This window comes from Gobio gobio (genome assembly GCF_949357685.1).
Source record: "Gobio gobio genome assembly, chromosome: 12".
NCBI classification, from domain to species: Eukaryota; Metazoa; Chordata; class Actinopteri; order Cypriniformes; family Gobionidae; genus Gobio; species Gobio gobio.
The window spans coordinates 13,186,147-13,202,802 of record NC_137105.1 but is presented as its reverse complement, the minus strand read 5'-3'; the positions used below and the strand labels follow the sequence as shown (position 1 = coordinate 13,202,802).

Genomic DNA, 16,656 nt, shown 5'->3' with positions numbered 1-16,656 from the left:
ACTTTTGACAGACTGACCAAATGATAAGTCATGGAAATGATATACAATACACACTATTTCTGTGATCTAATGCACATTTTGTCAACTATTGTACACACAGATTTTTGCATACTGTGCATAGCATACACTACTGTTCAAAGTTTGGGGTCTGTATTTATTTGATGAAAAATACAGTAAAAACAGTAATATTGTGCAATATTACAATTTAAAATAACTTTTCTGTTTGAATAAAATGTAATTTATTCCTGTGATGGCAAAGCTGCATTTTTAGCATCATTACTCCAATCTTCAGTGTCACATGATCCTTCAGAAATCATTCTAATATGCTGATTTGGTGCTCAAGAAACATTTCTTATTATCAATGTGAAGAAAGAAAATTCACATTGCTATTTTTGTTTTGTGGAAACTAAATTTTTCAGGGTTCTTTTTTTATTCAAGATTTCATTTTATTATTTAATTTAATATAATGCATCCTTGCTGAATAAAACTTTTAAATTCTTTAAAAACTATGAACAGTGGAGTACATAATACAGTAGTTGTAGCAAAGTAGTAATAGTATGCTATTCCAAACATAGCCAAATCCCGCCCCAAAGTCACACCATTGGTTAATTCAGAAAACCACTTAAAAGAATTTGTTTGAATATTAATCTACAAATGTTTTACTAGTATTGGGCCCTCATTTATAAAATGTTGAGTAGAAAGCGTCCTAGATTTGCTCTTACAATCATTTCCCAAATATGCGTACATGTTTGTGTGATTCAGTGAACGAATGTTCGCACAAAAAAAGACTTCCAGATGTGAAATTTATAAAATCGCAAATGATCTTGAAATTGTAGCGGCTGAATGGTTTCAGATCTCCGCCAGAGATGGTCTTATTCTTGGGAGATACGAGGGTTCGTGGCTCTACCATTGGAAAAAGGGTAACGGCTAACTTGGATCACGTGTGCTTTGATAACCAATCACAGTACAGCCTTGACTTCATTGAATTTCATTCAGAATTATGCGGCAGTCAGTCACTGTTTGTGATACCATGTGATGTTTTATTAACAAATTTCGGGAAGAGCACATTCAGACAATTAAACACGAGTGGAACACATTAAGCTAAATCCATTTAAATCAACGATAGGAGGTGTATATTTACCTTCTTTCGTAGACAGTTTCTTAGCATCCCTCCACCACCCCATCTCCTCACTTTGATTTAATAAACTCTTATTAGACGTCAAGACAATCCATAATACAATGCAGTCTAGTTCTAGACTACCTCTATCACGGGGGGGGATACTCTGGGTTTGGCCCAAAAATTCTGACCCCAGAACCCTCCCCGGACAGCACGCCAAATACGCATAATCTTTACTCTATTTAATTTGATGCAAGTGTGAACTCGAGAAAGAAATGAATGAGAAGTGCCATAAACTGAATCATACCTGTTGCGCAATTGTCTGTGACTTTTTTTAAGTCTAAAAATAGATCAATCCAAAGGAAATGTTGAAGAGCAAACATGTTGAAGATTAGCCGATGGGCTGTCGAGTCATTAAATATAATAATACCATATACATAATTATATTTCCTCACAAAAGTGGTTTATTCAGGGTAGTGAAGCCCATCCTCCATTGACATCCATTAAAAAATTGGCCTCTTGTCTTGTTAGCAGGCGTTACGCTTTTTTCGGCTAATTTTGCATGCTTGCCTTCAAGTGGCTTTGGTTCCGCCTTGTAAACGGCGCCTACTTAATGTCATTCATTTATAAAAGAGCACCATTCAACATCCAAATCCTTAACTTGAGAATGGCGGGCAGCAAGAATTGCTTAGATTGACGTGGAATTTAGCGCACACTCAAATCTGTGCGTACGCACATTTTATAAATTAGGCCCCTGGTTTCTGCTCATGAAACTGGGATATAGAGAAAGTTTTTAAAATTACACACTTCACCATTACTATCATTCTTAGTGGATTCAACCATGTCATTTATTTAGTCTCTACTGTTCTTCCAAAGCTGCATGAAACCACAACAGGTCCTTAAATCGCAGCCAGCGAGGAAGAACCGAGTTAATCACCTACTTGCTTTTGCAAATAGTACTGTACCGTGAGACAAGACATTAGTGAGACATTTCCAACAAAATCCATAATTACACTTGAGCAGAATCTCTTTTTAAGCCCCGACAACACCATGCTGCAGTTTGGCAAACATTCACATTGATTACAGAACCGTGTTGACAGCGGACGCAAGACTGGCTGGGGCGTAATAAACCCCATTCTAATTGTTTCTAAGGAAGTCACGTCAATACCCATCTTTTACCCTCCCAAGACCACGGACAGGCAATTAAAGTACACTCCTGCAATAATGTACGATGCCAGCCATCCAGGCAAAACCTTGCGAAGTCACAATAAAAAGGCTCACAGATGCCTCCAGGCCTCATATTTATGTTCTTATCTTTGCATACAGTATGTGAAGCTAAACTTCACCACTTCATTTTAAAGCTATTCCTCCCATAAACCGATGCACTTTTAAGATGGCACAGTGTGAAATCTTTTGTATTTCCTTGGTTTATCAATAGAAATGCATTTGGCATGTGCATATTCGTAATGATATGTAGATGATGTATTTGCACAGTGTTTCCATTTCTGGCTTGGACCCTCAATGAAGCATAATATGTGTGCATACATTTTATACATGCAGCCTTCCCTCACCCAGTACACGCTGTGAACTTAGTCCATAGGGTCTTGGCACTGGTCGCAGTGGATCATGTCCTCGCAATAAGGCTCCACTTGAATGGTTGTGCTGTAAAAGCCAAATTTGGTCTGAAGGAGATCAGTGGCTTCCTTTAAGACACTCTGAGGGTCAGCATTCTCCTCTAAAATGAGAGCGAGAGAAAATGTTTTGTTTAGCCTATTATCCTGTGCTTTAATGTTCATATACACAATCAGGCATAACATTATGACCTAATATTGTGTTGGTCCCCCTTTTGCTGCCAAAACAGCCCTGACCTGTCGAGGCATGTTCTCCACTAGACCCCTGAAGGTGTGCTGTGGTATCTGGCACCAAGGTGTTAGCAACAGATCCTTTAAGTCCTGTAAGTTGTGAGGTGGGGCTTCCATAAATCGGACTTTTTTGTTCAGCACATCCCAAAGATGCTCGATTGGATTTAGATCTGGGGAATTTCGTTGTTGTGCTCCTCAAACCATTCCTGAACTATTTTTGCTTTGTGGCAGGGCGCATTATCCTGCTGAAAGAGGACACAGCCACCAGGGAATACCGTTTCCATGAAAGAGTGTACATGGTCTGCAACAATGCTTAGGTAGGTGGTACTTGTCAAAGTAACATCCACATGAATGGAAGGACCCAAGGTTTCCCAGCAGAACATTGCCCAAAGCATCACACTGCCTCCGCCAGCTTGCCTTCTTCCAAAAGTGCATCCTGGTGCCATGTGTTCCCCAGGTAAGTGACACACCCAGCCATCTTCCTTGGACCAAATTTGATAGATACTGACCACTGCAGACTGGGAAAACCCCACAAGAGCTGCTGTTTTGGAGATGCTCTGACCCAGTCGTCTAGCCATCACAATTTGGCCCTTGTCAAACTGGCTCAAATCCTTACTGTCGCCCATTTTTCCTTTCCTCAACTTTGAGGACAAAATGTTCACTTGCTGCCTAATATATCCCACTCACTAACAGGTGCCATGATGAAGAGATAATCAGTGTCATTCACTTCACCTGTCATAATGTTGCCTGATCAGTGTATGTTCATACTTGAAATGAATGAAAGCATGAAATACAGGATTTATATTTATTTATTTTTTATATTTATATTTATGCATTAGGTAGACGCTTTTATCCAAAGCGACTTACAGTGCCCTTATTACAGGGACAATCCCCCTGGAGCAACATGGAGTAAAGTGCCTTGCTCAAGGACACACTGGTGGTGACCGCTGGGATCAAACCAGCAACCACGTATCAGTTCCATGGTTTAACCCACTGGACCACCATCTCACATTTATTATCATTCATAGATGACATTTGTGCCTAGAAATTTTGACAAGTTTGTAATTCAGAGACATATATCTGTGTCAACTACTTTTTGTTTTTGAAAATAAATTCTGTAAAAAAAATAAAATGAAATAAAAACCCAGATCACTGTGACTTGATACAGATACAAGTGTAACAATAAACATAATAAAACAGATAAAAATTAAAGGGTTAGTTCACCCAAAAGTTTTTGTCATTAATTACTCACCCTCATGTTGTTCCAAACCCATAACACCATTGTTCATCTTCAGAAAACAAATTAAGATATGTTTGATGAAATCTGAGAGCTTATTACCACTTTCAAGGCCCAGAAAGGTAGTAAAGACATACTACAGTACTACAGTGGTTCAACCTTAATGTTATGATGAAAAAACTAAAATAACGACTTTATTCAGCAATTTCTTCTCTTCCGTTTGAGTCTATGACGCTGTACACATGAGCACCACGATATATGTGTGTGGTGCTGATGCAGGAGCCGGCCAATACTGATTCAGCGTTCTTACGTAGAACCCAGAAGCGCTGCACTGTGTTTACTATATGTGAATGGCATAGCAGAATTACATGCTCAAAAGGTATTCTTATCACTTCATAACATTAAGGTTGAACCACTGTAGTCACATGGACTATTTTAAGAATGTCTTTACTACATTTCTGGGCCTTGAAAGTGGTAATAACATTGCAGTCTATTTGGGGGGGTGGGGTTCAGAAAGCTCTCGGATTTCATCAAAAACATCTCAATTTGTGGATGAACGGCCTTACGGGTTTGGAATTAATGACAGAATCTTCGTGTTTGGGTGAACTAACCCTTTAATTTCCATTTGAGACCTTGAGACAAAAAGACCTATAATTTTTATTATAAATAAAAATGACCGTAAAAGCATGATATTTTCATGTTAATAACAGCGAAACTTACCTAATATTTCTAAATGATAAATGGCGCCATGCAAATTTATATTTGACTAATATTCTTATAAAAACAATCATTTAAAAAAAAAAAAGTTCTTTAAATATAATGTTGCATCCCACATTACAATAAAATAAAGCAATTGATGTAACAAATAACATGTTTAATACATTTAGATAAATAATATGAACAATTTGCATAAACAATAAGACAAGTGAACATTAAAATAATAACAATATAATTGAGCTGTGACACAAGTAATGAACTTACCAATAGCTATGTGAACAGACAGCAGACTCTGGCTTATGGTGAGAGCCCACAGGTGCAGGCTATGCATGGCCTTCACTGCCTTCAGAGACAGCAGCACCTCCTTCACTGAATTAAACTCGATTCCTTTGGGCGCCCCTGAACACAGACACATGACAATGAGTTTACAAGGATAGAGGGAGACCATCTGCGGGATTTAAAGTTTGCATTTAAAGGTGATGTGTGTAACTGGGACTGGATTCTTGTGTTTGGGAAATGATTTCTGCAATTCCATTTGGTGTCACTACGAAGACATTACACACTTCACCTTTAAATTGAGAATATTAACCCATACAAAAATATACTGACATTGCATGCATATTTTAAGTCATTGAGAATAATGCAACTGTAATTTAATAGAGTCAATTATTTAATGTGAAAATTACCCTCCATGAGAATGCGGAAGACATCTTTTAGAATGGTAATGGTGGTGCCCAGGACGAACACAGAGAAGAGGAAAGTGCAAATGGGATCAGCTATTTTGTATTCTGGCTGCGTTAGAAGTTGGATAGAGAACAGGAGGTACTGATGCATTAAAGAACAAAATCAGATGGTTCTTTGCAAAGTGTCAAATTGAATTAGACCACAGATGTCAGAAGAAACAGTCTCCACTGAGGTGCTTTCAAGAGTCAGGGAAAGAAATCAGTGTCCAATTCCTTATCAAGGTAATTTGATTAAAGAAAGAAAAGAAAAAATTTGAGGTCAGTAAGATAAAAAACTGAAATATTGTAACAATTTAAAATAGTGTTGTACTTTAATATATTTTAAAATGCTATTTATTCCCGTGCTGAATAACATTTTAAAATATATTAATCTCTATTAAAACTCATCAAAATATAATATATTTTATAATATATTAAAACTACCTCTATCCTTGTAAACTCCAGTCTTCAGTTCTGCTTTTTAATATTTTTGGGGAGACCGTGATACATTTCTGTTAGGATTCTTTGGTGAATAAAAAGTTCAAATGAACAGCATATAAATATTTTAAATATAAATATTTTGTAATATTATTTGTATATTATTTGTTCAATTTAATGCATACTTGCTGAATAAAGAGTCTCCTATTAATATCTTTCATAAAAATCTTACTAACCCCAAACTTTTGAAGGTGTAAATAATTAGTTTAACTACCTTCTTAAAATAATGAATACATATTCATATCATTCATTAACCTTTTATGATGCCATTAAATAAGACAAAATTGCTGTCAAATTGATTAATCACGATTAATCGCATCCAAAATAAAAGTTTAGTTACACATATATGTGCTGTGTATAATTATTATTATGTATATATAAGAAATATTTGCATATATATAATATATACACACAGTTGCAAGAAAAGCATGTGAACCGCTCGCAGAATCTGTGAAAATTTGAATAATTTTAACAAAAGATAGATCATACAAAATGCATTTTTTTTATTTAGTACTGTCCTTAATAAGACATTTTACATACAAGATGTTTACATATATAGTCCACAAGACAAAAAAATTGCTGAATTTATTTAAATGACCCAGTTCAAAAGTTTATGAACCAACCTCTCTTATTTTGTTCAAATTATTCACAGATTTCAGAATCTATGAATATATATATATATTTAACAATTTTTTCTTAGATATATACATGAATGAGTGTGTATTTATACATACATGTACATGTATTTAAACAATCTCGATTAATCATTTTGACAGAACTAATTTAAAGACAATATAATTGACCCTTTTTGCTTATGTAAATAAATATCCCTGGGTCTTACTGTGCAAGTCCTTTATTTACAAAAAATATTCTGATTTATTGCCAAATGGAAGTTAATTGCACTGTCAATGCCTTTTTATATTGTCTTTAAGACATTTTTAAGGTGATTCTTTATGTTAGTGTTCATTTACCCTGAAGTAGATGATAATGGCGGCCACCAACACTCCAAAGCTCTGTAAGAGATCCCCCAAAACATGAATAAATGCTGCTCTGACACTGGTGTTCCCATGATTACCCAGGAGGCTGTGGGAGTGGCCATGGCCCACGGGGCTCATCCCATTCTCATCAATCTTGTGGTAGCCTGAACCGTGACTGTGGAAGGTCGTGGAATGGTGTAGAATATAGGCCATTCTGGAACATAAAAAAAGAATGCAAACAAAAGCATATCAATTTATCGAAATAGCCTATAGTCTTTCACAGAATAGAAAATACAATCTTATTGTACATTATCTGTACGTCCCTTAAAGGGATAGTTCACCCAAAAATAAAAATTAGCCCCCGAGGCATCCTAGGTGTATATGACATTCTTCTTTCAGACGAATAAATTCTGAGTTATATTAAAAAAGTCCTGGCTCTTCCAAGCTTTATAATGGCAGTGACTTGTTGGTTCGTTTTTGAAGTCCATAAAAGTACATCTATCCATCATATAACTGCTCCGGGGGGTTAATAAAGGCCTTCTGAAGCGAAGTGGTGTGTTTGTGTAAGAAAAATATCCATATTTAAAACTTTATAGACTAAAATAACTAGCGGTCAGCAGTACGCAAGTCGACTTATGGCGAAAGAGTAACCCTTGACGCATGCGTATTGACGAACGCAGAAGCGCAGAGGATAGAGCAAAACAAAACACCGGTCATGAATTAGAGTCTAAAACGAGTCTATGAGAGAAGAAATTTGTTGCCTAGCCCTATCCGCGAGAGGCGTCAAAGCTTGCGATGCTCCTATACATCGCGTCAGGGGTTACTCTTTCGCCGCAAGTCATCTTGCTGACCGCCAGAAGCTAGTTATTTTAGTCTATAAAGTTTTAAATATGGATATTTTTCTTACACAAATGTGCCACTTCGCTTCAGAAGGCCTTTAATCAACCGCCCGGAGCCGTGTGGAGCAGTTTTATGATGGATAGAGGCACTTTTGCGGACTTCAAAAACGAACCAACAAGTCACTGTCATTATAAATCTTGGAAGAGCCTGGACTTTTTGAATATAACTCTGATTTTATTCGTCTGAAAGAAGAATGTCATATATACCTACACTCTAAAAAAAAAAGGCTCGTAATCATAGGGGAACCTTTTTTAGTGCTATATAGCACCAATTTTGGTGCTTCAGTGGTTCTTCAGCGGTTCTTCAGAGGTGCTATATAGCACCTTAGTCAAAGAACCGGTGAAGAACCTCTGAAGAACCTCTGAAGAACCGCTGAAGAACCACTGAAGAACCTCTGAAGAACCTCTGAAGAACCACTGAAGAACCACTGAAGAACCTCTGTTTGTTTTTATTTTGGGGTGAACTGTCCCTTTAATTGCTACTTAAAGACTTTATTTCTAATAATCGTGGATTTATATCAAAATTATGCCTGAAAATTCCAATGTTAAAGTCACCATGAAATCTAAATTTATAATTCTTATGCAATATTGCGGCATTTATTAGAAATATCCGTGCACATCATTATTTTTATTTTATTTTTATTTGGTCTCATAATCTTTATAAATAATAACCTTCATATTGCAGGGACATCTCTTTTCTTTGATGATGTATTTACTGGCGCAAGGGCGGTACAGCCTGCCACTCACATGACATCATAGCAATAGCAAACCACAACCATCCAATCAATTCCCGATGGACAAAGTCCCGCCCTACATTTTTCTTGTTTTCGAAGCTGTTTCACTCGGATACATGTCAAAATAGGGAAGAAAAGACTATATCGCAACTTCTGTTTCATGCCAACTTTAACTCATAGGAATCTACTCACATGATGTTGACCACGACTGCACAACCTGAGGTGACGAGCATCACACTGCCTTCGATTTCATAATCATTTTTTACTATCCTCTCAATGGCGAGGTACACCAACACCCCAGTCACGATCCAGATGGACATTACAGATACCAGGGCTCCCAGAATCTCTGTGAAACGTTCATTTGAAACCATTGAAATATGGTTCGGCATCATATACTATTGCTGGATGTTGCAAAGTCTTAAAAATCTCCATAGTTCATGCAAAGGTGACTTAAATTGCGGCCCGCTTCTCATTCAAAGCCATCTTATAACTTGAGAAGATGAAGAATATAGCCCATAAACTGTATGGATTTCTTTTTGTGATATTTTTGTTGTTTTTAGAGCTTGACAGACAGACGTGGCCAGTGTGAATTAATGTTGTATGGGAAAAGTTCTTCAACATTTCACCTGTTACATGCATGGGACAAAACAGCATATTGGTTCAGAACATTAAGATGAGTAAAATTGTCTTAATTTTTATTTTTGTGTGAAATGTTTCTTTAAATTATAGGCATGATTTAGACATTTTCAACATGTCTATGAGGGGATGGACTCACCTGATCTGTGCCAGCCAAAGTTCATTCTCTTGGTGGGTGGTCTTGAGGAGATCCACAAGGAAAAAAGACTGACCATCATACTGCCAAAATCCGTCAGAAGGTGGGCTGCATCGGTCATAATGGCCAGACTGTGTGCTAGATAACCACCTGGAAGAGCAGCAGAGAATAAGAATAAACTATAAGAGAGGTACACTTTTAAAAAATGATACCATAGAAGAATCATTTTTGGCTCCCCAAAGAAACTTTCAGTGAACGGTTCCTAGAATAACCAAAATCTAAAGAACCTTTTTCACTATAAAAAAGCTTTTATGCAATGGAAAGGTTCCATGGGTGTTCAGGGTTCTTCATGGAACCATAGATCTGCCATAATTGGACCATGAATGTTATTCATTCTCCCTGACACGTCTTTACAAAGTGTTCTGTAATGAGTATAATACAATAATTAAAGTGATTGAGGTGCAATAGTTTTGGAGAAAGCTAGCACATCAGCATATTTTTTTGTTGTTTAAAAGAAAGAATGACTCAATGTACATATTTTAAAGTATTGCACTTGTATATGCTGACAAGCTGAACAAAACACAGAAAAGCCTGCTTATCACTTTTAACAGATGACTCAATGACTTCAAGTAATTATGTGCTACAATGACAAATTGCTTAATCCATAATTTACTTAGTTTTGAAATGCAATAAAAGCATTCATCGTAAAAAAGAACAATTTTGCACTAAAAGACAAAGCAAAATAAAGGGCATATGTTAGTTAAGCTCAGTGGTAAGTCTTTGCCACAACTTAAAATGTAATTTTATTGTAGCCTATTGTATATACACCGATCAGGCATAACATTATGACCATTATGGCATAGGTGAAGTGAATGACACTGGTTATCTCTTCATCACAGCACCTGTTAGTGAGTGGGATATATTAGGCAGCAAGTGAACATTTTGTCCTCAAAGTTGATGTGTCAGAAGCAGGAAAAATGGGCAAGCGTAAGGATTTGTGCCAAATTGTGATGGCTAGATGCACAGCAGGTCTGCAGTGGTCAAAAGTGGTCCAAGGAAGGAACAGTGGTGAACTGATGACAGGGTCATGGGCGGTCAAGGCTCATTGATGCACATGGGGAGCGAAGGCTGGTCCGTGTGGTCCGATCAAACAGACGAGCTACTGTAGCTCAAATTGCTCTAGAAGTTAATGCTGGTTCTGATAGAAAGGTATCAGAATACACAGTGCATCGCAGTTTGTTGAGTTTGGGTCTGCATAGCTGCAGACCAGTCAGGACCAAGCAACAACAGTGGGCACGTGAGCATTAGAACTGGACCACAGAGCAATGGAAGAAGGTTGCCTGGTCTGATGAATCACATGTTCTTTTACATCACTTGGATGGCCGGGTGCGTGTGTGTCGCTTACCTGGGGAACACATGGCACCAGGATGCACTATGGGAAGAAGGCAAGTCGGCGGAGGCAGATGCTTTGGGCAATGTTCTGCTGGGAAACCTTGGGTCCTGCCATCCATGTGGATGTTACTTTGACACGTACCACCCACCTAAGCATTGTTGCACCCTTTCATGGAAACGGTATTCCCTTGTGGCTATGGGCTCTTTCAGCAGGATAATGCGCCCTGCCACTAAGCAAAAACGGTTCAGGAAGGGTTTGAGGAGCACAACAACGAGTTTGAGGTGTTGACTTGGCCTCCAAATTCCTCAGATCTAAATCCAATCGAGCATCTGTGGGATGCGCTGAACAAACAAGTCCGATCAATGGAGGCCCCACCTCGCAACTTACAGCACTTAAAGGATCTGCTGCTAACATCTTGGTGCCAGATACCACAGCACACCTTCAGGGGTCTAGTGGAGAACATGCCTCAACGGGCCAGGGCTGTTTTGGCAGCAAAAGGGGGACCAACACAATATTAGGATAGGATAATGTTAGAAGTATGAGAAGTAATTTATGTAAAATTTAAGCCAGTTCTTAAAATTCTGAAACCCATACTTTTTTTTCTAAAAAGACAGTGTTCCTACCTATAACTTCTCCAACCATGAAAACCAAACAGACTATGGAGGCGATGTACAGTTTCTTCTTTGCTATGAGTTTCTCTCGGCTCTCGTCACAGGCTGCTTTTTTTGCATGGCAATGAGTTCCAACGGGCCTCTTCAGCTCGATGGCACCAGCCATATCACCATTTCCTAGAGGCAGGTCTGGACAGCTTTCTTTGGAACCTGAGAATTCACTATAAGAAGAAAGCATGATGTGCAGTGACACTATTTCAATGCCTTTTAAAACTCAGACTTCAAAATACAATAACCCTTCCTGGTTAGGCTACTACGCAAATTTGACAGCATCATAAGTAAATCACCTGTGGCCTGAGATACTGGGATAAGCTCTAGGTCCCTCCACGAACCTTATAAGCAGTTTGGAGAATTGATGGATGGATGGGTGGATATCATGAAAGTTACATGATATCAATTGGGCAATCAAAAAAAAAACATAAAAATATACTACAGCAATTCAGGCACATATAATATACATTATAGTTTTAAATAAAAACCAGGCCTGTATCACGCATGTGTAAGTATAAGGAAAATCGTATGTTCAAGTGCTTTGTGGGGGAAACACTGTACAGCGCATGCTATGAACACCCAGATCAGCCTGAGTTGAAATCTGCTGACATGGTCGTTTTGACTCGCCTGTCTTATGTGTTGATGAGAGAGACGCTATGATGGGGCTAATGGGGCGGAAAGCGCAATCTCGGTGCGCATGAGATCGCATCACGCGCGCACGCACACACACACACGCGCTGCTGCTGAAAGGAGGCAGTCGAGTGGAACTGTCTGTTTAATCACCCCACCGGGACACGGACATGATACATGAAATTTGGCCTGTATTCTACTTATTGACTTTCAAATCAGTTTTCATTTGCAGACTATTATTAAAATATAGCCTAGCTAGTAATAAGTGTGCTAAAATTAGGATGTGCGTCTCAGTTTGGCTCGGTTTATTTTTATTTAAATATGCATGCAAACGCAATCAATTTTCAGATTTGGTTAATTGTAGCCTATAGCCTATGTAAAATATATAGAATGTGTAAATGAAAATATTAATTATCTTATGGGCTAATTTACGTTTACAGTAAATTGTTAAAATCATGTTAAGTAAAAATGCAAATTTACGGTGCAAACGTTTGTTCCTAAGCATCACATTTGATTATAGCCTACTTTATTCTTAGTGTGTATTAAGTACATTAGTTTGTTTCATGTTGTTTAGTTAATGTTTAAAGCATTGTTTTAGTTTATTATACCATTGTGGTGTTTTGGGTATAGGCTACTCTGCCATTTAGCATTAATCAGTTATTATTAACTGTTAGTTATGTGGTTTAATTTGATCAGTTATGTAATGTTGGTTATAGTATATCGATCTATTTTAAGGTGTTCAGTTAAAGTAGATTAGTAGCCTGTATTAATACCATATCGGTGACCAAAATGGCTCTTAATGCCTGAAGTGAATTTTTGCCACTGCTTGCAGGTTCAACAGCATTCATAGGCGATATGTTTTGATGAGGCAATTCACATTCCTCCTCTAACACTATCACCTCTGTTCGTATTGTATTACATTTATTAAATTCACAAAATGTCCTCTTTTGTGGAAAGGTGCATATGGAGAGTTTAGAGTTTGGCAGGAGGTGGCTGAAACATGCTGGTCCTGTGGCAATGCAGTAGAGCATGACATCAGGGCTGGTTCTGGTTCTACACGCCACAGCTGGATTAAGATACTGCAATGTGTTGTGCTGTGATTGTAAATGACGATATATTTGAAAATCAAAATACGTAAATCTTTCTTAACACGTTTACAATAGGCTATTTAATGCATTAGAGTTTTTAACAATATAGGGTTGATAAATTAAAAAGTAATAATAGCATTTAAAATGATCGCCGTGAAGCACGTGCATGCTGCATTTCCCCTTTTCTTCTCCCAGAAAGAGCAAGCTGGGCAGATTTTCGATTTGAGAAAATTTAGAGCTATAATAGAATAGGCCTACCACCACATCCGATTCTACACAACATCTACTTCGCAGAGTTGTTTCTTGTCCTTCGACATTTTTTCAGGTGACCTGTTGATGTACTACAGTTTTACCAATGCCGTGATGTAGCTAGCATTCTCTGAAATAACGTGTTTGTTGATGTAATGCAACCAAGCTAAATCGGTGAAAATGCTTCAGCCACATCTAAATATTTCCCATTTCTCCTTTAACAATCTAATGCAAACCGCGGGATATTCATTGCAATTCACGGCAAACAACTGGGAAACGACTTCCAAGGCAATGGCTACTTGCACAATCGTTTGTGGTAGCCTATCGGCTGGACTTTTACTCGTTTTGTCGCATAGACAGTTTTCTGAATATGTACGCGGTTTCAAACATTGTTCCGTTCCTCGGCGTCTTCTTCAATGTCACAAAAATGTATTAGCCTATAGCCTACAGCTTTGGTTTGTGAAAATTGTCGGTTATGCTTTAGCAGGAGTAGCTAATTCATGCATTTGTATTTAAATATTTAAAAAGATGTTCAACTTCTATTTAAAACACACCATTAGTTTTATGTCCGTCGCAAATTGTGATGTTTTCGTATTATTAATGAAAAATGCTGACGAATATCTGTTGTTATTTAGTACCTACTATTTAGTTTTCATGGTGAAAATCGAAAATGTATTTCTACCAGGTAGCTAATAATCAGGAGTAGCCTATAAATGACACAATATTTATTTAAAAAAAATATATATGGACAAACTCAACCGTTGTTTTTAATAAATTTTAAACCCAACAGTTGGGTTTGTCAACAACGCAGTATTTTTAAAGTGCACGTTTAATTTGATTGCTCTTTTTCATATTTACAACTCAAGTGCATCTGTCCAGGTGCTGAAACTCTTCTCTCACCTGCTTGCTTTATATGATCATTTTAGCAGGGTGTGCAGACTATGAAGGGAAGATTTCTAAGCAATGGTTCATGGTTTTATCTGATTTTTATTGCTTCAAAGAAACATAATGAAAAGCTTATATCGTGCGTATTTCCATATGGAAGTCACATACGGTCATTTTGCTCTCTAAAGTTCCCTGAGGGCAATGCTCAAAAAAAGCTACTGTCCAAAATCAACTGAAGCATAGAAATGAATCTCTTAATTAAAACTATATAAGCATCGCACTCGCTGCATGCTTAACACATTTAAATTATGGAATGTGTTCAGAATTAACGTGAATAGATTGCTTTATAATAATTTTATTGTTTTTGAATTACAGTGTCACAATTCGTAAATATCAGACTCCCTCTGTTCACTACAACGGGTCTTGTAAGGGATTTGGGGAATCATTAAGTCAGAAAATATCAAAAGATTTCTGTGTTCTCAATAAGAACTAGCCTAAATGTTTTACATTTTTTCAATTTTCAAAAATGTTTTCTATAGGCTAATTGTGCACATTTCTAGACCATGCATTTTTAAATCACACCATCTCCAATGCAAATTGACAATAATAAAAACAATAGCCTAATCATTCTAATACATTTTACCTGTTAAGTTTTAAGGAGTATATTTTGGCATTTCTTTCGTTGATGAGATGCGATTTCTCTGAAGTCGGTGGAGGGTCCATGGTCCTGTGCGGCTTTAGTGACCAGTGGAAAAAACGGATTAATAAAAAACCGCGCCGAGAATTAAAATAGGCGTTTTAAATTAGACGGCAAAATAAAAATTCTTCCAAGCCATTTTCGAGGGATTCAAAAAAAAATGAGTGAAAGCACTCATTGCATCAGGTCCACAGAAAGGAGGAAACTGGGATTGCGGTCAGTAATTCCGATGCTGTATGCGGACTCGGAGCCGGTAAACTTGGCTGTGGGTGAGATGATCGGATGGATGTGGTGCAGAAGATTCAGCAGTCCAGTGAACTCATTTACGAATCTTACTATGGCGAAGGCATGGTTATTATTATTCATGAGCTAAAGGAAGGCCTGTAAGAGCAACGTCATCATTATATACACAAGCCATTGGAAAGCTACAAAGCAACGTCACCAGGACATAAGTAGTTACGCGAGCTAAGCCGTGGCTGTAGTAGGATATCCGTGAAAGGTGGCATCGCTTGTGTTTACCTGAATGAAGTCTGCGTCTGTTGGGATGAATGAGTCTGGCTCGTGTTTGGAACAAATCAATCACGTGCTGCGCAATTCTGGCTGCAGTGCAAAGGGGTGTACGCGTATGTAGGCTACAGAATGAACAAGTTATTTTCAGTTATTTCTATGTATGTAGAAAGAGCCTCATGACGCAACCAGTGTCCAAACAAACAAACACGGTCACTGGAGGGCCACTGTCCGGCATAGTTTATCTCCAACTTGCCACAACTCAGGAAGTTTCTGGTTCAGGTGTGTGTGGGTTTTTTATTGCAAGAAAAGAAACAGTAGGCTAGCTACTGGATACATTAACATAAAACTAAAAGGACAACAACAACAACCCACACAAATAACAGCGACAATTTAACCAGTAAGAAAAATGTGATCATAACTCTTAAAAGGATATTTTACCCAAAAATAAAAATTCTGTCGTCATTTATAAGTCACGCTCAAGTTGTTCCAAACCTGCGTGGATTTCTTTGTTCTGCTGAACACAAAAGAAGATATTTGGAAGAATGTTTGTAACCAAGCAGATCTCGGCAGCCATTGACTAGTGGGGGGCAAATACTATGGTATAGTCCAGTGGTTCCCAACCACGTTCCTGGAGGACCCCCAACAGTGCACATTTTGCATGTCTCCTCAATCAAACACACCTGATTCAGGTCATCAGCTCATTAGTAGCTACTCCAAGACCTGATGTGGGTGTGTCAGACAAAGGACACATCCAAAATGTGCACTGTTGGGGGTCCTCCAGGAACGTGGTTGGGAACCACTGGTATAGTCAATGGCTGCCGAGATCTGCTTGGTTACAACATTCTTCCAAATATCTTCATTTTTGGTTGAACTATTCCTTTAAAAAAAAAACGGCTATTGTTCGTATTGTTATCAATGAGCTGAAGAGATTTTACAATAAGGGAAATATCAGCGATAAAGACAATGGCAAAGTCTTGAGAAATTTGCTTTTGTGAATAAAAAACAAT

The 16,656-nt window shown here is 37.8% G+C and overlaps 1 protein-coding gene across 1 annotated transcript; it reads right to left on the bottom strand.

Moving 5' to 3' along the window:
• Positions 1-2,706: 2,706 nt before the first annotated feature.
• Positions 2,707-15,165, bottom strand: slc30a2 (solute carrier family 30 member 2; the record flags this gene model as incomplete). The annotated part of the gene is made up of 8 exons (XM_079830357.1): positions 2,707-2,852; positions 5,198-5,332; positions 5,620-5,725; positions 7,125-7,344; positions 8,956-9,109; positions 9,539-9,685; positions 11,552-11,760; positions 15,086-15,165. The coding sequence occupies 8 exons, from the start codon at positions 15,163-15,165 to the stop codon at positions 2,707-2,709; spliced, it is 1,197 nt and encodes a 398-aa protein (XP_079686483.1).
• Between the last annotated feature and the right edge of the window lie 1,491 nt (positions 15,166-16,656).